At 38.5% G+C, this 24,975-nt stretch overlaps 1 protein-coding gene across 1 annotated transcript in view; it reads right to left on the bottom strand.

Annotated features, from left to right (window-relative positions):
* The window catches only part of lrp6 (low density lipoprotein receptor-related protein 6), a 182,276-nt gene that overhangs the window by 81,426 nt on the left and 75,875 nt on the right, over positions 1–24,975 (bottom strand). The window contains exon 3 of the mRNA XM_043709456.1: positions 14,705–14,902. Within this exon, the coding sequence (XP_043565391.1) occupies positions 14,705–14,902 (198 nt within the window). The remainder of the gene's footprint in view (positions 1–14,704; positions 14,903–24,975) is intronic.

Here is a 24,975-nt window from a genome sequence, read left to right as displayed (position 1 = left end):
GCGAGACAGTGTAAGACAGCAAGCATGAATGAGAGTGTAGAACAGAGGGGGAAGACAGCAAGAGCATAAGAGGGAGCTAGTACGCGTGACAGACAGCCGGACAAAAAAAAAACGCGGGGACAGCGGGATTTTAAAATTATACATCTAACCCAATCCACAAAAACTAAATATTAAAAATTCAAACCACATTTATATTGTAGTCGCCTTGGCACAGTTGAGTGCCAACTCCTATGGCAGTGGTATTAAGAGTAATTAAAGTGACTCTACTCCCTTTGGTGACAAGACACATTGGCGATGGTTCAATTCCCACCACTTGTACCATCCATCCATGGCTATCAAGGGAATCTGCCTATATTAGGTAAATTGGCACTAACCATTTGAATGATCCACTGAAGTCAATTACAAAAGCAACATTTACCATTAAATAAGTTGACTATACTGAATATTTCGGACATTAAAGCCCTTCACATTTTGATGTTCACAAGCTGCAAACAGCCATTTTTAATGATTTTGAATATGTTTTATTTTAAAACAAAGGTACACAGTACTTCACTGAATTTCTCCAGTAATGTACAAATTGATCCAAAAACAACTAAGAGATTCACAATGTAGTCAGCATTACTGACCAAGCTGGCTGAGTCCTAAAGGACAAGGATACTGGACTGGTTCTGCAGCAGGTATGAGGGATACAGGAGGGAAAACATACTTGACCTCATATTCACTCATTTTACTGCGATCTATCTGTACATGACAGTACTTTTTAGAAAGTGACCACCACATTGTCCTTATGGAGATGAAGTCTTTTATTTACATTGATAATGCCAGACAGCATAATGGAGGGTAATCTCAATGTTCTAAATGGGATAGACTCCAAACATATCTACAAACTCAAGACTGGTGAAGGTAGCCATCAGCAGCATCAGAATTTGACTCCAACACAATCTGTAACCTTAAGGCCTCAGATATTTCAAATACTACCATTGTCATCATGGCAGGGAATCAACCCAGTTCTGTGAAGAGTACAGGAAAGCACATCCAGAGCAGCACCAGGCAGACCTAAAAAAGACACATTTACCTGGTGAAGCTACTTCTATGCCGAATAGCATAAACAGCAAATAATTGACAGAACTAAGTGATTCCACAATCAAGAGACCAGATCCAAATTCTACATTCCACCAAATCCAATCATAAATGGTAGTGGACAATGGAACAATCTACTGGAGCAAATATTCCCATCTTTGATGATGGGTCAGCCCAGTAAATCAGTGCACAAAACAAAAAAAGGTTGTTTAAATGCTTCAATCTTCAGCCTGATGAGCCAATCCATCTTAGTCTCCTCCGGAGGATGTCCAACATCACAAGTGCCAGTAAGAGATCTTTTCTAATCAAACTGTTTAGAAATGTTATTACTGCAAAGCAGCTAGTCTTGACCTAGGTCTCCCAGCTCAGAGAGAGGGACACTACTACTGTACCACGAGATCCCAGGTGCCAGTACTGGTGTTCTAGGCCCAACTATCCTCAGCTGCTTCTTCAATGGCCTTTCTTCTATCATAAGACTGCACAATGTTCAGCATCAACAGCAGCAACTCAGATGCTGAAACAGTCCATGTCCAAACAGAATAAGACCTAGACAATATCCAGATTTCAGCTAACAAGTAGCAAGTAACATCCGAACCAACACAAGCATCAGGAAATAAACATATGCAACAAGAAAGAATCTAACCATCACCCCTTGACATTCAATGGTTCAACCGTCACCAGATCCCCACTGTCAATGTCCCAGGGGCTACTACTACTGATCAGAAACTCCACTGGACTAGCTGTATATACTGTAGCTACAAGAGCAGGTCAAAGGATAGGAATCTTATAGTGTGTAACTCACCTCCTGATTGTCCAGAGCATGTCCACCATTTATAAGGCAGCTTAGTGACATGGTGCAAAGATAACAATTTCTCTCTCAAATGTCAGCAAAATGAAGAAGCTGGTCATCGACTTCAGGAAGTGGAGTGAAGGACACACCTCTGTCTGTATCAATGATGTTGAGATGGAAGTAGTCAAGAGCTTCAAGTTCCTTGGAGTAAATGTCACCAATGATCCAGTCTCGTCCTTCCACATCAACACTAGTTAAGAAATCATACCAACACCTCTACTTCCTCAGAAGGCTAAGGAAATTCAGCAAGCCCACAGTGACTCTTATCAATTTTTATAAATGAACCACAAAGCATCCTATCTGGATACACCACATTTGGTATGACAACCACTCTGCCCAAGACCACAAATTGGTGTTGTGAATGCAGTCCAGTCCTTCACAAAAAACCAGCCTTCCTTCCATTGACTCCATCTACATTTCCTGCAGCCTCAGAAAAGCAAACATAATCAAGGACCCCTCCCACCCTGGTTATATTCTGTTCCAACTTTTTTTCATCAGGCAGAAGATACACAGCTTCTTCACCACTGTTATCAGATTTATGAATGGATCTCTCACATCTAAGAGTTAATCGCTCTCTGCACTTTCTCTGTAGATGCAACACTACATTTTGCATTCTGTTCGATTACCCTGATGTACTTATGTAAGGTACAATTTGTCTGGTTAGCACACAAAACAATCATTTTCACTTATCTCAGTACCTGTGACAATAATGAATCAAATCAAATCTGGAGTGTGATAGAATATTCCCCACTTGACTGGATAGGTACAGCCCGAACAATAATCAAGAAGCTCAACACCATTCAGGAAAAAGCAGCCTGCTTGATTGGTACATATCCACAAACATCCAACCCCTCCAAAATCAATCCTCAGTAGCAGCATCTACAAGATCATGGAGTCACAGAGATGAACAGCACGGAAACAGACCCTTCAGTCCAACTTGTCCATATTAACCAGATATCCCAACCCAATATAGCCCCACCTGCCAGCACCCAGCCGATATCCATCCAAACCTTCCTATTCATATATTCATACAGATGCCTTTTAAATGTTGCAATTGTACCAGCCTCCACCACTTCCTCTGGCAGCTCATTCCATACACAAACCACCCTGTGTGTGAAAAAGTTGCCCCTTAGGTCTCTCTTATATCTTTGCCCTTGCACCCTAAACCTACACCCTCTAGTTCTGGACTCCCCCATCCCAGGGAACAGACTCTATTTATCCTATTCATATCCCTCATGATTTTAAAAACCTCGATGTCACCACTCAGCCTCCTATGCTCCAGGGAAAACAGCACAGTCTATTCAATCTTTCCTCATAGCTCAAAGCCTCCAACCCTGGCAACATCCTTGTAAATCCTTTCTGAACCCTTTCAAGTTTCACAGGTGTTCTGCATAAACTCAGGAAAGTTTTTTGACAGCACATTTCAAACATAGTACCACCTCCATTTAGAAGGACAAGAGCAGCAGATACATAAGACTACCATTACAAGAGAGACAACCTCCAAGCCACTCGGTATCCTGATTTGGAAATAGATCACTGCCCCTGCAATGCTGCCAGGTCAAAATTGTGGAACTCCCTAACAGCAATATGGGTCTACCTACAGCACATGGAACTGCAACAGTTTAAGGGGACAGCTCAATACCACCTTCTCAAGGGTAACTAGGGGTGGACAATAATTGTTGGCCCAGCCAGTGATGTGTATATCCCAACTAAAAAAAAACTTTGTATTGAATTAGGAATTTAAATCTCTTACTTTATTTCTAACAATTTTCTGGTGTTTTTATTTACCTTCAAACTGCCAATCACGTCTCTGATAAAACTCTAAGGAGCACAAGAATAGGAGTTAGCCATTCTGCTATAGAATATATTTCACCATTTGATTGGATCATGGCTGATCTAATTCACCTCCATAACACTTAACTTCACGGGTCAAAAATCCATCACTCAATTTTAAAATCTTCAGCTGACCTACGCTCAATGTTGTGGACAGCATGTTCCTTAGTTCCACGAGTGCTCCTGATTTCCACTATCCTGTGGATAGACACTTTCTGGCTTCACACACGTTTGGCCCTTTTTGTTCTGCATTCAAGCAACATAAATAATAGTGGGTGGCACGGTGGCACAGTGGTTAGCACTGCTGCCTCACAGCGCCAGAGACCCGGGTTCAATTCCCACCTCAGGCGATTGACTGTGTGGAGTTTGCACATTCTCCCAGTGTCTGCGTGGGTTTCCTCCGGGTACTCCGGTTTCCTCCCACAGTCCAAAAATGTGCAGGTCAGGTGAATTGGCCATGCTAAATTGCCTGTAGTGTTAGGTGCAGGGGTAAATGTAGGGGAATGGGTCTGGGTGGGTTGCGCTTCAGCGGGTCGGTGTGGACTTGTTGGGCCGAAGGGCCTGTTTCCACACTAAGTAATCTAATCTAATCTAATCTAATCTAATCTAATCTAATCAATAATAGTCTCTCTAACTACCCAAACAACAAATTTGATCATATTAAGCATCATAATTAGATCACCCCTTAATATTTTATATTCAAGGGAATAGAAGTCTAGTCCATCCAATCTGTCCTCAAAATTGAACCCTTTCAGCCTTGATTTTGTGCTGATGAATCTGCACTGTGCCCCTCTAGGACCAATGCATTCTTTCTGCGGTGCAGTGTCAGAACTGGACACCATACTCTAATGTGAGCTGGTCACAGTTTCAGCACAATAACATGCTGAAATAAACAGCAAAGTTTCACCACTTTTAGTTATTGTCTGTACCTTCACCAGCTTTCAGTGATTGCTACTGTTGGATCTCAATGTCCTCTGTTCATCCAGGTTCCTAACCTCTCACAATTTAGAAAACACTCTGACCTATCTTTCTTGGATCAAAAATCAATCGATTTACACTTTCCCATATTGAATCCCACCTGCCAGAGTTTGTCCCTTCATTTTCCCTTTGTAACTTGCTACACCAGTTTACACTATTTAATGCATCAACCTGCAGTGAAGTTCGCAAACTTACATATATGGTTCTCTATCCCTTTATACAAAATCATATGCAAATATAGTGACAAGAAAAGGCCCCAGTATGGATCCCTTGGGACACCATTAATCAAATCCTGCCAATTTGAATAGATGTCTATTATTCATACTCATCTACTTTGGAAATTATTCCCTATTTGAGCCAATAGGTTACTGTCAACCCATGGCATTAAATTTCATTAATAGCAAAAATGGAATTAATTAATGCTTTCATGACTCCAAGTTAATAACCTAACAGTTTAAGCAGAGCACAGCCAACTGTTTGTGATATTTTCTTCTCTTAACTTTGGCACAATTACAGTGGATTTTTTTTGTACATGACAATTCTTGCAAAGCAAATTTGTTTAAAGGAATTTTAGATTTCATAACATTTTCACTTATTTTATCAATTTTTCTTCCCCCCCACCCACCTTGAAGATGCTGAATCTTAAGTGAGGTACAATTTTACATGGCCTGCAGACAATCACCTCATCTAGCTAGCCATCACTCACATGAACCTCATATGGGCAGCAAGCCATTTAAATACTGATGGCTTCACAGCTGGTTCCAATTTTGTTGTCACCTTCACAATTTCCAGAAGTCAATTGGATAGAAATTTGACTAATTTCCTTCCTCGCCTTCTCCCCAGCTCTGCAATGCAGAGGCCAGCCAAATCCATAAAACAAAACAGTTCAAAACATATACATTAAGGAAAGTTTAACTAAAAAAAACCTGCTTGCTGCTAAAACAAAAACAAAGATGCAGCAGGTATTAAAAGCTAGCTGCAGCACACGGCGTGTGGTTTATCCTTTCGAAATGGCTCCAGCCCTGGAAAATCTCCAATCAAGTCCAGATGTACATCTGTGTTTTGTGTGCTGTCATAGACATCTCACCACAATTGTATCAGGGCGCTCTCCACACCCAACCCCAATCACCAAGCTTTGTGCTGCTTCAGAGGGGAAATAAAACAACTCTCATTACAATTCACATCTACAGACAGAAGGGATTCACTTGCCTTCTTCAAGTGATCAGAAAGCAACCAATTTTAGTGTACATGCGGTACAAAATTTCCTTTTAAAATGTAAAAGGAAACAGTGTTGCAATGTCATTTTCAGAATAGAAGATTAGGACACAATTGATTCACACCTTTTTTTGCTACACTTGAATCTTTTGATGTATTATGCCAAATTCTGCTCGCTCTCCACTCACACTCTGTTGTTTATTAACATACATGTGACCCACTGCAAATGAAGAGTCAGTTCTGTTTTACCACAGTAGTTCTGTTCTCATGCAATCCCATGTTATAAGAAATTGTGTAACAGCAGCATCATTTAATGGGACTGGAATCACACTCTAGCCAATACACGCTTTAAAATTTTGTGCTTTAGAAACAGTCTCCCCAATTCGTCAATCATATTATAGTGAATTAACATTAATGAAACACACGTTATGGTAGAGCGACCTGCACAGCTGCATACATTTGTGAAAAGTGCTGAATGGGCTGTAACTTTGTATCGAAAATTGTCAATGAAATGTTATAAAATTCATGTTACTGGTATTTACTTCTATTTTCCTCACCAAACTCTAAATATATTTTTCCATATCTTTTCAATAATTTGCATTAGAAAGTGAAAAATTATTGTTGCGGTACTTCACAATGTGAATAAACAATACTTTGCTGGCTTGTAACTTTGTCCCCCTACAGAAAGAGGTGAAAAAATATGGTCAAACTTTGCTGCTAATCCAGGCCTTTGAGATGTCAAGCAGTTTTCACACTCCAGTATAAATAGAGATTTTCAGAAAATTTCAGCATAGCTCACAGTAGGAAGATCAATATATATTTCAGAATTATTTCCAAGTAATGCTATTCAGAAAATTATGGCCATGATATTAATATTCCATTTTAGACCAAAAATATCCATCTCCCACCAACATCCCAGCGTCTCTCCTCCGTCCCCAAAAAGCAGCTATGCAGAACAATTTCTTAGACAACGCCTCCAAACTAGCTTTATCCAAATGATCATTCTTTACCTGTGACCAAAGGGTGAGAATACTAGCAGGCTGTTCATTCAAGGATAGAATCATGATGTGCCCAGGTCCTGTCCCATGTAAACTTTAATGTACAGGGAATTTGTAACAGCATTCAAAAGGTCAAAATTTTAACCTTTCATTCAACCTTGGGGTTCTCCAGTTACCTTTAATATAACTGCTGCATTGTCTCAAGTCAAGCTCAGTGCAGAATGGGGTTCAAACCTGGAACCTTCTAATCTGTGACTTACTGCTATGCTGATTAGCCTTTTCCCACTAGGTGGTCAACAATACTATCAAACAGACTATGATGTAACATTATTTCAAAAGATTTCTATATAACCAATTTGGGACAGGATGAGTTAACTAACTCAAGCTTGATATTGCTGAATCCCAATAAATTCCTAGCATGCAAATAATGGCCTGGGTTTTCCCAGGTCCTAATAGTTGTTTCTATAATGTAAATGGAAGCTCCACATTGGGACCCTGAAGAATCACTCATGTAGCAGGCTCCAAGGAAATGCCCCAGGAAACTGATGATTCTGGTAGGCAATTCTTCTGTGCCTGGAATCATTTGAAAGTATCCATTTAAATTGGTGAATTCAGAGGGTCCCGGAAGTGATTCAACAGGAGAGCTGGTGGGACGTTTAGATTTTAGAAGGCTCCTTTTGCTGTAGGTGTCCGGTCCCTACCTCAGCCCAGAGATGATTGGCACCTCTCTAGATGCTTCTTCTCCAGTTTGAGCAGCCTCTGGCAGCAAATTCCCAGGAATCAGTGGTGATATTGCAATTTCTCAAGAAGGCTTTGAGGATATCAATGAAACATTTTCTTTAAGCTCCGGGTAACCACTTCACATGATACAGCTTGAAATAGACTGCTCGCTTTGAAAGCCTCCTGCAGCCCAACCAATCTAGTTTACTGACAGCAACCAGTGCCTCAGTGCTGACCTGAGAGGGGAGACAGATATCAATGTGCCTATCTTGTCATGGGATTTTTAGGATTTTGCAAAGGTATTACTCCTGATATTTCTCTCATTGTTTGAGATATCTATACATTGTCCAAGTCTCCAACACATACAGAAGACCAAGACAATCCTGCAGACCATGAGCTTGATCCCAGGTTTGAGATCTTTGTCGTGAAACACCTTATTTTCATACAGCTAAAGACTTTGTTGGCACACTAGTGAGAAGCAAGTGATAGCGCTTGCCATCAGGCTGACCAAGTGTAGCATCAAAGAGCCTTTGCAAAGCTGGAATCAACAGGAATCAAGGGCCAAACTTTCCAGTAATTGGAGCCATGCCTGACACATAGTAAGATGGTTGTGGTTGGAGGTCAGTCATCTCTGCTCCAGAACATCTCTAAGAGTTCCTCAGGACAGTGTCCCAGACCCAACAATCTTTAGCTGTTTGATCAATGATCTTCCCTTTGTCATAAGGTCAGAAGTTGGATGTTTGCCAATGAATGCACATTATTCAGCACATTTTGCAACTCCTCAGGCACTGAAGCAACCCATGTTCAAATGCAACAAGATCTGGACAATATCCAGGCTTGGGCTAACAAGTGGCAAGTGACATCTACACCATACAAGTGTCAGAAAATAACCACGTGCAACAAGAGAACCTAACCATCAGCCCGTGATATTCAAGGGCACAGCCATCACTAAATCCCCCACTATCAACATCCTGGGGATTATTATTGACCAGACACTTAACAGGACTCACTCTATAAATACGGCGGCTACAAGTACAGGTCAGAGCTCGGGATACTGTAGCAAGTAACTCAACTCCGGTCTCCTCACCTAAAAGGCGCAAATAATGGAATACACCCCACTTGCCTGGATGGGTGCTATTCCAATAAGAACCATCCAGGACAAAGCAGCCCACTTGACTAGTACCACATCCACAAGTCTCCAAACCCTCACCACCGACACTCAGTAGCAGCAGTGTGTACCCAGTGCTCTGACTGATGAAGGCAAATGTGCCAAACACCTCCATCATCAGCTTGACTACCTGCAATTCCACTTTCAAGGAACTGTGTACCTGCACCCCTAGGTCTCTGTTCAACAACAGTCCCCAAGAATACTGAATGGACTCAAACTTTTAACATTCGTCTGGACTTGTATTTTTGTTTTTACCGCTGTTTACTTATTATTTATTATCTATACTACCTAACTCTGTGATCTGCCTGTATTGCTTGCACAACAAACTCTCACTGTGCCTCGGTACACGTGACAATAAATGTAATTCAATTCAAGGCTCTAACATTAACTATACAAGTCCTGCCTTGGTTTGTCTTACCAAAACACAACACCTCACAACACCAACATCTAAATTAAATTCCATCTGCCACTCCCAGGCCCACTGGTCCAGTTGGGTAAAAACAATGACTGCAGATGCTGGAAACCAGATTCTGGATTAGTGGTACTGGAAAAGCACAGCAGTTCAGGCAGCATGAGATTCTTGTAGAGAGAGGAGGAAAACTTCTTCAAGGCAGGCATCTTTGCAAGAGGCACTCTGCCTGTATTTCTGATGAAGGGCTTTTGCCTGAAACGTCGATTTTACTGCTCCTCGGATGCTGCCGATACTGGTCCAGTTGATCAATATTTGATTGTACTCTTCGATAACTTTCTTCAATGCCCACAATACCACCAACTTTGGTATCATCCGCAAATGTATAAACCATACCTCCTATATTCTCAACCAAATCATTTATATAAATGAACTGTGGGCCCAGTGCTGATCCTTGTGGAACACGGTGGTCACAGGCCTCCAGTTAGAACAACAACCCTCTATCATACTATTCCTAATCAGTCTTTGCCTTTCCAGATATTTGTAGATCCTGTCTCTCAGAATCCCCTCCAAAAACTTACCCTCCACTGACATCAGGCTCACCAGTCTAGTTCTCTGGATTTTTCTCGCAGCATTTCTTAAATAATTGCACAACATTAGCTACCCTCCAGTCTTCCAGCATAACCCCCTCGGCTATCAATGAATCAAACAATCACTGCAATTAGGCCCACAATTTCTTCCCTAGCTTCCTGCAATGTCCTGGGAAATACTTGATCAGGTCCTGGTAATTTATCTACCTTTATGCATTTTGAGACTCCCATTTGGTCTCATCTCCTTTCTTGAAGCTGGTCAGAACTAAGGCATTTCAAATATACTGACACACTCTCCTCCTTCCAGATAAGGAGACAAAGTCATGTAATTGTACTAAGAGTGGTTCACTATCATATTTCCATGAAGATTCCATCTGCACCTGCAGCCTTGTTGGTTCTTAGTTTTCCGATGGACTTTTCAACCTCACGTCAGCCTGTGGCTGTGCTGAAGCAGTGGCAGGTAGCATACTGACAGCTGTACAGGGTAGACCACAACTGAAATATTGTGTATAGGTTTGGTGTCCTTATTTAAGAGAAAGATATAATAGCATTAGAGGCAGTTAGAGAAGGATCACTTAACTGATTCCTTGGATTGGGTAGATATTACTTTATGAGATATGTTATACAAGTATTTACTGGAGTTTAGGTGAATGAAAGGGAATCTTTTTGAAACATATCAATGTTCTTAGGGCACTTTAGAGGGTGGATGATGAGAGAATGTTTTTCTTTACAGATTAAAACTAGAGGACAAAGTATTAAAAATAAATGGTCTCCTCTACTTAGCAGAGATGAGAAAATAAAATTCTGAGGGTCATTAATCCATGGAATTCTCTTTCTCAACACAGTAGTGGAGGCAGGGTCATTGAATATTGTTAAGGTGGAGTTAGATACATTCTGATCAACAAGGGAGTCAAAGAGTATAGGGGATTGCCAGCAAAGCAGCATTTAAGTCACAATCAAATCAGACATGATCTTAACAAATGGCAGAGGAGCTGAACTCAAGGGGCTAACTGACTTCTAATTATGGTTGCATATTTATCAACTCGAAACTTATGCATTTTCCATTGATGCAATCCAATATGCTGAGCATTTCAGGCATTTTAGTTTACACTTCACCATTTATTTGAAAATAGTTTAGGATCCTTCTGTAATCCTATACTTCAGTTTCCTTGTCGTGTGTATACAATGTCTGTGAGTAGCTTCCTCTTCCTGCCATTCCAAATCCATGTCCATGTCAGACTTTGGTTTAGTCTTGGTTATGCTGAGATCATAAAGCTCTCAAAGTAAGCGCCCACTTGACTCACTGTATCAATAAGGCATGTAACTGCTCTTCCCTGATCGTTCACTCTTCCCCGTTCCATACCCTTAAAATAACTTGGTTACAATGTTTCTGACTGAGGATGTGGGCTGCTGGTTAAAAGGAAAAGTATACCCTACAAAAAGACATTCAGCACACGCATATATGTTTAAATACGTAAATCACTAGGATTAGATTATTTTTATAGTTACTCCTTCATGAATAAACTTCAAAGTCTTCAGATCATTCAGAAGTGGTTGCATTTTCAGTAAGTAGAAGATTTAAAAAGTGTAATAAATCCAGATCTTGCTTAGGCAGCCTCACAAATGAACACTTTTTACAATATCATGTTAAATTTGGCTACAACACAAACATGGTGGCATCTTAAAAGTACTTCATCAGTTGCAATACGTTAACAGTCATCCAGGAGTCACCAACGACATTTTTTAACAGGTTTTTTTTGCCTTAGATTTCAGATGATATAACAATGAATACAGATTGGAAAGCAATGTAAAGGACAAATCAATGAGATTTTGAGACCTTTAATTTTAGTTACTGTATACAAATACAGCAGTTAGTTGTAAAAAGGCAAGTGGCTTAGTTTCTCCCGATAATCTTATAACCCAAGGATACAGCTGGTTTAAAGGTATGCTACATGTTCCTGAAGCCTCCGGCACCAGCACTCAGGCCCAGAGACGCAGAGTTCCTATTCAGGGCACAAAAAGTAGATGCAAGAGCAGCAACACAGTAGTGATCGCTGCACTTGGAAGAATTACACCATATTTCCTATTAAACTTTGTTTTAATATATGCAAACATGAAAAAAGACTAGGAAAAAAGTGTCTATTCCAGAATTAAGACAATTAAAAACCAAGACCTTCACTTTTTAAATAACATAACCATACAGCTCTAACCTATTTTGAACTTCAAATCTCAAGTTGAAATATGAAAAATGCAATGGAAATTGAAGATCACCTTCACCGATCTATTAAAAACTAAAAAGCAAAATGACAGAATGAGACTTCCTCAAACCATATGAATACATATGCACAAAATGACTTTCAGATGCCAGATGAGCACTAAAGTTAGCCACAACCATTCCATTTTGGAAAAGATCTGCATCATTTCCATGTGGCTCCATCCAAAGTAGGCAGCTTGCACAATTATGGAAAACATACCAGAGGATTCAAAAGAAATCTTCCTTGATATACAGAAAATTGGTATTTAACAGAAGTATGCTTTAAAATTAATGTAAATTAGCCCAAATTCCAACTTTGATCCTGGGTTCAGCATTAATTATGACAGAATAGCTCTATGGAACAACTAGGCACAAGAGTCATCACTTACATTAAATAAAGCACTATTTTAGCTGAATACATCACTTGACCATTCTAAACCAAAACAGGTTGCAAACAGATACCTTGCATAGGGTTTCCCATCTGATTAATTTCAACGCCTCACACTTACATCATACAGCTATATCTTTTACTCTGTAGTCATTAAAATGACTTATTTGAAATTTTAACAGTAGCTTTAAAAAAAAGTTAAAAATAGCATGGGGGGCAACTAGAACACAAATCCTTGCTTTTACATACTAGTAAAACAAAAGCCCTATTCACACAATTACTGTATACAACTTTTTGACTTATAGTTCGTTAAGATCATGTCATTTATATAATTATGGTTAAGGATAAACTGGTGATAAGTATTGATTATCAACTGATTGTTGGGCACTGAAAGCTGAAATAGATCAGCGTAGAAAGTATTAGACTGAAAATCTAAAGACTTCTGGTTCAATCTTGGGTTTCAGCTGCCTTCATGCTGAATAAACTTATTAGGACGAAGGTGGCCATTAACAGATTCAGACAGGATTGTATTAGACCCAACCATTTGCCTCTCTTCCGTGGTCACATTCGTGCCTGCACTGTCACATATACTTACAATCACACAAAATAGGAACAACAGTAGGCCATTCACGCTTCCAGCCTGTGTCAAGATGATCACAACTGATCTAATTGTAACTCAAACCTGCATTCCCACCTACCTCTGATCATCTTTCACCCCTTTGCTTCACAATAAACTATCCACTTCTGTCTTAAAAATATTCAAGAATTCTTCCAATGCCTTTTCAGGAAGAGAGTTCCGAAGATTCATAACCGACTTCGCTCGTAACTCTCCACAACTATCTTGTCGAAGCCACCCAGGATTTTACTCTTCCAAAGTCCAACAGATACAAGGCTAGTTTGTCCAATCTGATCATCCCAGTACTGAATCTGGTAAAACCTCTCTGAACTACCTCCAAGACATTTACATTCTTCCATAAAATAAAGTGACCAATACTACAGATGTGGTCTCACGAGTGCACTGTTTAACTCAGGCATAACATTGCTACTTTTGTATCCAAATCCCTTTGCCACAATTGATAATATTCTATTAAATTTCCTAATTATTTGCTGTGTCTGCACATTAACTTTTGTAATTCATGAATGAGAGCACACAGGTGTCTCTAAATTTCAGGCCTCTGCAATCTCTCACCATTAATGTCATAATTGTGCATTCCTTCTACTAAAATTGATAATTTCATATTTCCCACATTGTATTCTCTTTGCCACTGCTTTGCCCACTCACATACTTCCAAGTGTTCTCTTCATAACTTCCTTTAATACCTATCTTTGTGACATTAACACATTTGACAGTCATCCTTCCTGTGCCTTTATCCAAGTTGTTTATATTAATTGCAAAACTTTTAAAGGTCTCAGCACCAATCCCACCACTCTTTAAATATTGTTAACCAAAAAAAAAAATCCATGTCTGCCATCTGTCTATTTCCTTGTAGCTACAAATATATTCTACTCAAGCCAGTATGCTTCCTCCTTCATTATGAACTTGGTGGCACCTTATCAAATGCCTTCTGGAAATCCAAGCACAATTATCAGTTCTTTTATCCAGAGCACATTACCTCAAGGAACTCCAGTGGACTAGTCAAACATAGTTACTTTCACAAAAAACATGTTGACTCTCCCTGACAAACTTAAAGTTACCTAAATTGCTCACCTTTAACTTCTTAACAATAGCTTCCAACATTATCCCTTGGACAGATGTTAGGATAAATGGACCATGGTTTCCTGGGATCTCCCTCCCCCCTTTATTGCCCCCAAGAAAAGTAGTTACATTCTCCATCTTCAAATCCATTGGGACCATCCACAAATCAAAAGTGACTTTGGAAAATTAAAATCAATGCATTAATAATGTCGAGCATCACTTTTGTTTATAAAGACCCTAGGATGAAGTCAGCAGAGCCCTGGTGCTTCTCAGCCTGCAGTTCTAACGGTTTATTCTTCTATTTTACAGTATCACCTCTCTTGTGATCAGTTTTCAAACACTAAACAAAGAGTTCCAACTGTTGACCTGCATTCTTCAAAAGGCATGTCATAGTATCTCAAACTATTAGGCCTCATAATTGGATATGAAAGTTTTCCAAATATAGAACTTAATTCAACATAGACAGCATCGAAGCAGGAGTTGGCCATTCCGCCTTTTGAAACAGCTCTCTTTGGAAAGACTTACCGCAAGCTTCCATCAAAGTTTGATCGGTGAATGAAGCTCAGTTTAGCATCTGCCCAATATAATTTCTCTTCTTCATAATCCAATGTCAGTCCATTTGGCCAATAAATGTTACTGTCAATTATAATTGATCGCGTTGTACCATCCATTCCAGCTCGTTCAATCTTTGGCACTTCTCCCCAGTCTGTCCAATACATATACCTAGAATTGGTTTTCAAAAAACAAGGCAATTAGACAAGGTGCTTCATTCTGAAAAAGGCTTCTACTCTTGTGCTAACGATTAACTAGTTGACAGCAAATGAGAAAATAATTCAGCCTCATGATGACTGGCAGAATTAGTGACAATATTTCCTTCATAGAAAAGAACAATTTACCTGGGGTGGGGTGGAGATTGCAGCAGCTTGGGCATTAAATCATCATGCTTTCTTTAAAGAATGTAATGATATAAACAATTTGACTTTAGTCAACTGATCAAAATGTAACTGTTGCAATTAACTAAGCTGATTAAAGTATATGTGTGATTGAATTTTTGCCAGAGAATGGACAAACTACTACTGTTAAAACAGTCATAATTTTCAAACCATTTTTATTAATGCTTTATGAAAAAGTTAAATGGACCATGCTATTTTATTAACAGGATGATTCAGGGCGCAGTTTGTCATTAGTTAGACTGCTGTACATCATTTCAAGTTTTACAGGCAAAAGCAAACCAAATGTATTGAACATGCCATTTGATAACTTTAATACTTAGCAAAAAAACAAAATGGAATGTGCCCAAAATAAATGAATATAACTTCAAACATGATACCTCACAGAAATGAAGGATTAAAATGATGCATGCTATTGCCAGAAACTAATATGATGACCATTAGCTTCCAATTGCCAAATTATATTTTTCCATGTACACAAAATAAAACAATTTATATACGTATGATACATTCTGTGGCATCTTACATACATTTAATAGTTTTACAAAATATGGCCAACTCCAGTTAGTATTTCATTATTCAGAACTTAAGACCCTCTAAGATGTATTTATTTGCAAGGTACTCTAATAAATTCACATTGCTATCATAGCAAATGGTGCCCACTTCAACAGACATTCCATGACCAATGTTTTTTTAAGGAAAAAAAGACAAATACACATTTTACACATTTAATAATTTCAAATGATTAAAAGCACCTTATGCAAATAATAATATTTTAAGATTTGTTCCTCAAGTAAGCTGCAAAAAAAAAGCTCCTATCTTAGTTACTGCAAACTAACAACTTGTTATTGAAACCATGATTCAATAGACATCCATTGGTTTGCATAGTAGCTTACAGATAATGTTTGAATTTAAGAAAACAGATTGCTACAGGACCCCTAAATAAAAATCTCTCAGAACAACTAAATTAGCATGCACAGTTTATATGTGACATAATTTATCATTCTATGACTGTTTACAATATTTCAGTTGCCTGATGATAGCCTGTCACAATATACAGTAGTAATAAAATTAAACATTTGTCAATAAAACAGTTCTCAATGCAGTTCAAAGGCTGATGCATGATGTTAGGCATTCAGTAGTAGGGAGAGCAATGCTGCTTTTCAGCATCAACAGTCTTATGATAAAGACACTTTTATAGGTATTGTGGTTACTCATTGACCAAGACAGCAGTTCAGTATTTTAACAGCAGGAATAAGACAGTAGCCAAGCTTACACTGACAGATCACAGGTAATATGAAGGCCAAGCAAAGATCTTCTTGTAGAAGGAGATATCTAACCATCTCATTGTGATTTTCACTGGCAAAAAGGGAAGGATGGGAGAAAGGAAGGGCAATGTAAATATGTCCAAGTGGCTACTGAGTGAGTGAAGAGTTGGGAGAGATTAAAGAAAAAGACAGGGGTGAGGCAATCAAAAAACTGGGCAAGATATGCAGGGTGACATGTGTGGTTGCAAGAATTGACATCAAATAGGGTCAGAACATAGGTCTAGTAACCAGGACTACTTTCAGACGAGCTAATCAGTCTGCCCACTGTTGTGGGCATTAAAATGAAACAATGTCAGTTCTCAAAGCAATAAAAAGTTCTCTAATAGCTAATATCTTTCTTATAATATTCCAAAAACACCATCAATTGCCTATTCATTGATGCACTGTTTATGGGACCTTGCAGTATGTAGTCAGTCTGCCATGTTAATCTACATACTGCACATCAGAAGTAATTCATTGACTATAAATTATTCTGTAACAACATGAATCCATGATACGGGTACTGTAAAAATACAAGTTGTTCATTTTCTAAAGTCTCCCTAATGTGGTCAGCAGAAGTTTTGCTCCCAATGCTTATTTCATTAGAAATCTATTCATGATTATTCATTCTGATGGCATCTGTAAAATGAGAAACAGTTAGTACAGGTAGACAACGCTTTATTCGAAATCCCGAAAATCAGAAAAGCTCCAAAGTCCGAAGGACTTTTTGTGACTTTTTTTTCCATTAACAAGGTTATTTGGTGTGCAAACAGTTAACCCAAGTCGACACCCACTCGAGGCATGTCACCCAGATGCAATGTGGGGGATGTGGCCCAGCACTGACAAGCCTCAATTCTGTCTCAAGGCTAGTTTTACATAGTGAGTCTGCATGTCCGGTTGGATTTTTCAAAATTTCACCAAACTGTCACTTATTCTGAAATTCGAAAAATTCTGAATTCCGAAAAACAGCTGGTCCTAAGCATTTCAGATAAAGGATTGTGCATCTGTATTTCAATGAAGTAAAAACTCTGATAAAAGATCGCTGAGCTAAAATGTTAATAGTGCCTCTCTCTCCACAGATGCTGCTCAATCTGAGATTTGCCTGCATTTCTGCTTTTACAATCATATTGCAGAATCTGCAGTGTTTGTTTTAAATTCAAACCAAAGATTTGGTGTTGTTTGAGTGAATTATCAGCAATACAGAATGAATTTGTTGGAATGACAATAAAAATAATTTTCATAGGTTTTTCCAGTAATTGGGGGACAATTCCCAACACCTGAAGTAACCAACAGTGCATTTCAATTAAAAAAGGGGAAAAGAATAGGATAAAACATGAAGAAAAAAAATATATTATTTACAATCAGAAATTATGGAAAATCGAGGATTACATAAATATATACTTTTAAAAGACCAGTTTATATTGTGCTACATTTTTAAATTGATCGCCTCAAATTTTCCATTATTATCACTAATACTGACAGACCTATGACTTGTCTATTTTACATGAGTGTTGAGCATCTTAAAATGTTTTCCCTAGTCATGGAATTCAAGAAGAATGCTGGAAATCAATCAAAAATATAAAATTATATTAAAGTAATATAGAGGTCAGTCAAAGAGGAAAAAAAAGTGCTGAAGTAGTTTCCTCAGTAGAACTAGAATGCGTAGATAAATGAAACTATTTAAAGGAATGGATAAAATGGAAGGTCAAGGTGAACGGGAAGAAACCAAGAGCCAGAAATACTTATTCCCTGCAAAGGCTAATAATCTGTAAACAGTTTAGAAAAAAAGGCATTGAAAAGAAAGTGAAAACTGCTGTTTGTATGGCTGTACAAACATCATTTAGCCCAACCGGGAAAGTTCAGCCAAACAATGGATAAGAGAAGACTTTAAGGATCTACAGTCAAATCATTAGTGATTCTATTTTCTCCAGTGATGCTACCTGGAGTTCTTCCAGAATTTTCAATTTTTTGCTTCACACAAAATTTACAAAGTTTCCACATTATATATATATCTTTACCTCCCCGCATTTTCAAAGTTCCAACATGGAAAACAGTGGAAAACCAGTGGCAGAAAACAGGCGACATAATCATTAGGTAGAATTTCACTTTAAACAGTAAACGCAGAATAGACAACCATGTTTCAACTGTCAGTTAGACTGCCCATCTCAATTAGCACCACTGGACTCACTGTGGCACCATCCAAGCTGAATTTCCATCCAAAGTTCTTGCAACAGGGAATCTACAAGGGATGCAAATAGAATCTAATGACAGAAATTCCAACCTTTCCACTTGCCGGGAAGAATAGAAAAGTAGTATACTTTTTTAAATGGGAAGTGATGTTAGAATTCAGAAATTCAGGGGAATCTGGATATCGGGGAACCCAAATCTTCAAAAGTTAGTATGCAGGTATTGCAAGTGATTAGAAAGGTAAATGAATGATTATAGTTTTTGTAAAGGGAATAGAACACAAAATTGGGTAGGATTTGCTACAGTCATACTGGGCTTTGGTGAGACAATTTCTAGAGTGCTGTGCTCAGTTTTGATCACCATATTTAAGAACACAATTGCATTAAAAGCAATGCAAAGAAGGCGCCCTTGACTGATTCCTGGGATGAGTGAACTATCTCATGAGCAAAGTTTAGACAGTTTAGGTCTGCATCCATTAGAGTATAGAAGAATGAAACAGGATCCTCTTGAAACATATGATCCTGAAGGGACTCAACAGGACAGAATCTCCTTGTGGGAAAAAAACTAGAACTAGGCAACACAGTTAAACAGAAATGGGGTTTTCCATTTAAGAGGGAGAGGAGGAGGAGGAGAAAGTTTTCTCCCAAGAGATTGTGTTCTGGGGAACTGTCTTTTCCAGAAACAGTCTGGAGAAGACAGATGTCCGTAGATTCCTGATGAACAAGGGAGTCAAAAAGGACATTGGGTTAAGTATGAAAAAGCAGGTGGAGGCCACAATTACAGGAGCCATGACCTATGATCTTATTAAATGGCAGACTGAGCTCAAGGCTCAAAATTCAATAAAGTCTAGCAGCTCTACCTTTTGAGACAGAAGTAAACTCCATATGCCATAAGGCAGCAGAAGAATCCAGGCAACAGAAATAGGTCATTTAGCCCTTGAGCCTTTTCTGCAATTCAATAAGAACATGGCTGATCTGTGATCGAACTACATACTTCTGTCTTTATCCAATTATCCTTCGTGAATTTGATTAACAAACATTTATCACAACTTCAAATGTAAAAATGACTGACCACAATTAACATCACCATTAACTTTCAACCATTGTAGAAGAGTTTCAATATTTAACCATTGCACGTACAAAAATCCTTAACTTCACTCGTCAGGTAAGAGCAACAGCAAAACTTCAAAACATGAAAATACTAAATTATTACTTCTCTGTGACACCCTGCGGCAGCAGGAAAGCAATAAAACTTAGAAAGGTAGAAAGAAAATTATGTAGAACTGGAGATCTGTGACCCCTGGTGATCTGCAGGAATCAGTGTTGGGACCCTGTTATTTCTAATATATATTAATAATTTGGAGGAGAACGTGATCCGATTAGTAACTTTGCTGATGACAGAAAGATTGGGGGAACTATAGATGGTGAGAAGGATTGCCAGAGGATACAGCAGGAGATAGACAGGGTGAAGATTTGGGCAGAGAAATGGCAGATACAATTTAGTTTTGACAAATATGAAGTGATACATTTTAGGAGGTCTAATGCAAGAGGAGAGTATACAATGACTGCAGAATCCTTAGAAGCATTAATATTGGGAGATCTAGGTGTACGGGTCCACAGTTCCCCAAAAACGGCAACATACGTGGATAAGGTTATCAAGGCAGCATATTGCATACTTGGATTCATCAACTGGGGCACAGATTGGCAAGTCGTGCTGCAGCTGTATAAAGGTCACATTTGGAATATTGCGTACAGTTCTGGTCACCACACAACCTTTTTTGCTAGTGGAGGTTTTGGAGAGGGTACATAAATGGTTTACCAGGATGTTGCCTGGTTTGGAGGGTCTTAGGAATGAGGAGAAATTGGATAAACTTGGTTTATTTTCACTCGCATGTCAGAGGCTGAGCGGTGACCCGAGAGAAGATTACAAAATTATGAGAGGCATGGTTAGAATGGATAATTAGAGTCTTTTTCCCAGGGTAGAAATATCAATTACAAGGGGACATAGAGGGGGAAAAGTGTAAACAAGATGTGAGAAGCAAGTTTTGTTTACAGAGTGGGTCGTAAGTGCTTGGAATGTGCTGCAGAGGTGGTGACAGAAGCAAATACAATATCAATATTTAAGAGCATCTTAACAGATACATGAATACAGATATATGGACTATGTGGAGGCAAGAGGTTTAATATGTTAGTGCAGGCTTGGTGGGCCAAAGGCCTGTTCCTAAGCTGTAGTTTTCTTTGTAACAAGTAATTTAAGGTCTGACTGCACACATTTCAAGCCAACTGTGCCTAACAATAGAGAAATAATGAATTAATTGATTTGCTGAATTAGGCAGATTACAAAAACCATTAGTTCTGATAAGCCTTAGGTAAGTACATAATATTAAAATGTATGCTAACTGGAGGAATACGAAATTGCTTGAAGAGCAGAAGACTATGATCAAAAGATATTTTTAGACTGGAGTGCAGCAAGTATGTTGCCTAAGTAAAATGTAAAGTTACCATAGAACCAGAGGAGAAAGTCAGAAGTCACACAACACCAGGTTATAGTCCAACAGGTTTATTTGAAATCACATGCTGTCAGAAGGCAGCTCCTCCGTCACTTCACCTGACCATGTCCATCCGAGTCTAACACCAGCACCTCCACATCATGGCTCTCATTAGAAAGACAAAACTAGTAGTGTTTAATCCAAGGGTCACTGCATGTCAAGCAAGGGGAAAGGTAGAGAACTTCATGGTAACCTCAGTTTCAGAGTGTCCGGCCATCCAGGCAACTGAGCTAACCCATTGTTCCCTAAGTTTCAGTGTTGGGACAGCAATTACATATAATCACAGAATGATGTGTCATGGAAGAGGCCAGTCAGCCCATTTTGTCCATGTTAGCTTTATAATAGAGCTATCCAATAAATTCCATTCCTGAGTGCTTTCGCATGGCCCTCTAAGTATTTCACTTCAAGTATTCACGAAATACTTATTTAATTCTCTTTTGAATACTGTTACTGAATCTGCCTTCACCACCCTTTGAAAGTCAGTAAGCATGTTGTCTGCACTGCATTGAAGACCACAACTAGTTGCAAAAAGTAGTAAAATCAACGTTTTAAATGGCAAAGTTGGGAATATAAATTTAGGGTAGTTGGTGAAGGAAGCAGAGTCAATGAGGAAATCATTTTTCTTTGCACTGTGTATTATTATGTTGATCTAGAATGCAATACTTGAAACACAAAAATGGATTTAATAGAATCTGAATGAAATTTGATAAAGATTTGAAGGTATAAAATGAACAGGTTTAAGGACAAACAGCAAAGGATAGGGACTGGTACTTTCGCTCTTTCCAAGCGTCAACTTGGACACAATGGGCTGGTTAATTTGGTATTTAGTTTGATTATATAAAATAAAAAAAAAGACCCAAACTTGGTTGAACGGACACAAATAGAAAGAAAATGTGTACTAAGGCAAGTACAGAAATATTTGGAAATAATAAAAAAAAAATCCAAGTACTGTGTGGAAGTGATGGAGTTGGAGGCAAGCATCATCCTGTAATATAAGCAAGGCTCAGATAGCAGCACTCTTGCCTCCAAATTGGTGTGTTGAGAGTTCAAGTACCACTCCAGGAGTTAAGCACAAAAATGAGGGGTGACACCAAAGGGCAACACTGAAGCAATGCTGCACTGGTGGACAGATGTCATCTTTTGTACAAGATTTTAAATCAATATTCCTTTTCCCCTCTGGGGTGTAAAAATCCCTTTATTATTTTGAAGAGCAGGGCAAGAGTCTTTACCAATATTAAGCTATCAATCAATATCATAAAAACGAGTCACCACATTAATGCTCGTGGGAGCCTGCTGTGTGCAAATTGCCCATCATTGTTCCCACATTCCAACAGTGGCTACACTTCAGATATATTCTATTGCTTGTAAAGTGCTTTGAGATGTTTGGTGCTCATGAAAGGCAATACAGAAATAGAAGACTTTTTATTCTCTCGGCAGAAGCTTTCAGAGGGCTGGCACAAACATGTCTCCTTTTGTGGTGCAGAATTTTATATTCTGAAGCATGTTCTTGTTCAGTAATGTTTCCATTCCAGGCATTTGTGACATAGTCATTCATTCAGATTATTCAGTAGAAACAGATGCAAACCGCATGAAAATAATTTTGAACAAACATCACAGGAAACATAAGAAAACATTCTTCTCTCAGAATCCCCCTTATAAAAGGGGAAAAACACTCCCCACTTTAGTGGATGTGATACTTCCAATATCCAACTTTTTAAAAAAAAAACATAATTGCAAAGCATGTTCCAACCCCAGAGGCTTTTTCCATTTACCCAGCCACTGCAATTAATCATTTTGGTGAGATTATTACCATACTTGCCCAGCTCTGAGATAATTCTGTTAATAGATTATTATGACTGCTCACTCAAATATTCAAGGATGTCAGAAGTGCCAGAGTAGGAAAATTCTGAATTTTTAAAGATTTGATCTTGTCCCCCCCCCTACCAAAGTACAGCTCATTGGAAGTCATTCTGTAATATTTACCTCGAAATTTATTTTGCAAAAACAAAATTTATAGTTGCTATGTTACAAACAGTAATTTGGCAAAAATGAAGGTTATCCGTACAGATGATCTGAAAAATTCATTCATTGGTGATCCAGAACATGCAAGTTCACTAAGCATGAGATATTCACTTTCATATTGATACCACTACTGCAGTCTTTGAACTGAGGTTTGAAAAAGAATGATCAGCATTCTGACCTAAAGGAAACTGTGCAAGCATGTAACTCAGTTTACATGATTTTTTTTCAGTTCCATAAATTAAGTAATTACAAAAGGTAGGGAATGTAACAGCTAAGCTTCACCAGGATGTTGTGAGCTGTCAATTAAATCAGTGAAAACCTTGAGGCAGTCTAGAGTCTCAGTGATGGTTCAGCAACAGTCAATATGAATGACAAGCTGTCACCTTTGCGAAGGCATTGCAAACCCTGCTGATGTACACTGGAAACACAAATCAACATGGACAGCCACAGGGGATCAGCAGCAAGAATATGCAGGCAATTCTAAATCTGGGCTGCAGTGATTAATCTGGCCAGGAATAGAAGAAACACATAGCATATAGTTTCTGCTACCCTACAATTCATGTGCTTTTGAAGGAAAAAGTGGGAATGGATCCATTGCTGACAAACACATGGTAATGTCGTATGGAGTCACAAGCAGAAAATTAGCTTACTGCCCAAGGGCTTACTTGTATTAGTCAAAATGGGATGTCTGCTGAACCCAAAACAGAACAAATTCCTACTGTGTACATGACAACAACTGTCGTTCAATAGTTCTAGACAGTCATCTGGTCTCAGTGGACTTGTGTCTTGGTCATTACATCTAATACAGTTCACAAGCAATAGGATTTCTCCCAATTTACACTGCAATCAAACTTGCACTACTTTCAATGTCTGACAGATGTCAGACATTTTATTGCATAGGCAATAAAAGTGCTAATTTGATAATTTTTTTTAATAAAGTAAAATTCTACTCGTGAACTCAGTTACATGGGTACAATAAATTGGATATTTAATATTCAAACATATATTTGCTATCTATAAACCTCCACAGACTGTACTTCTCTTCCCACTTCAAATGAATTTAGCATGGTTAACATTGTACAAATTAGAGAAAGGTTTTATAACTAATAAATTTAAGTCTCTCTAATCCCTCTGCAATATTTGTTTCCCACCTCTATGAATTTAATGTCTATAATCCCTTAGGATTCAGTGTTAGTACTACAACAGTGACATTTGAAAAGTATTGAAGAGACTAAAATCCTTTCAAACATTGAAGATCACAAAAGGTGCAATATAAATGCACCTTTTCTGTCATGAGTTAAAGGCACCAGGCAGGCAGAGAGATATAGCAAAGCTGTAGAAAGGACTCCCTGACTCAACCAACACCCTGGGCAAATTAATTTCTGCAGGCAACAAAGAACTTCATGTAAAAGCAAGGAATTCAAAAACTACATCATGAAAGTTTTGATCCAGCATTAAATGGAAATTTAGAATAACCTGACCAACTCAACGAGCAACAAATTAATGCCCTTTTAAAAACATGAAGATAAAATCAAACTCAATTTCAAACATCGTAAAGTTCTACATCTTTCTCTTCAACAGCATTTGCTATAATTTTCTCCGTATAATATGTGAAACTGATAATTTTCAGTTTAAATTTTCCAGAGAAGGAATCAAATTAGTTTTTTCAATTTTCATATTTCAGGCTGGATTTAATACTCATGGTAAATCTAATTGAACTGAATTGTCTGTGTCATTCATCTCTTGAAGCTGCAATTCACTTTTTCAGCTGTGGAATTGAAA

This window comes from Chiloscyllium plagiosum, chromosome 19, assembly GCF_004010195.1.
Source record: "Chiloscyllium plagiosum isolate BGI_BamShark_2017 chromosome 19, ASM401019v2, whole genome shotgun sequence".
In the NCBI taxonomy this organism is placed as follows: domain Eukaryota; kingdom Metazoa; phylum Chordata; class Chondrichthyes; order Orectolobiformes; family Hemiscylliidae; genus Chiloscyllium; species Chiloscyllium plagiosum.
The sequence above is the reverse complement of the archived record's forward strand: the minus strand, read 5'-3'. Positions and strand labels throughout refer to the sequence as shown.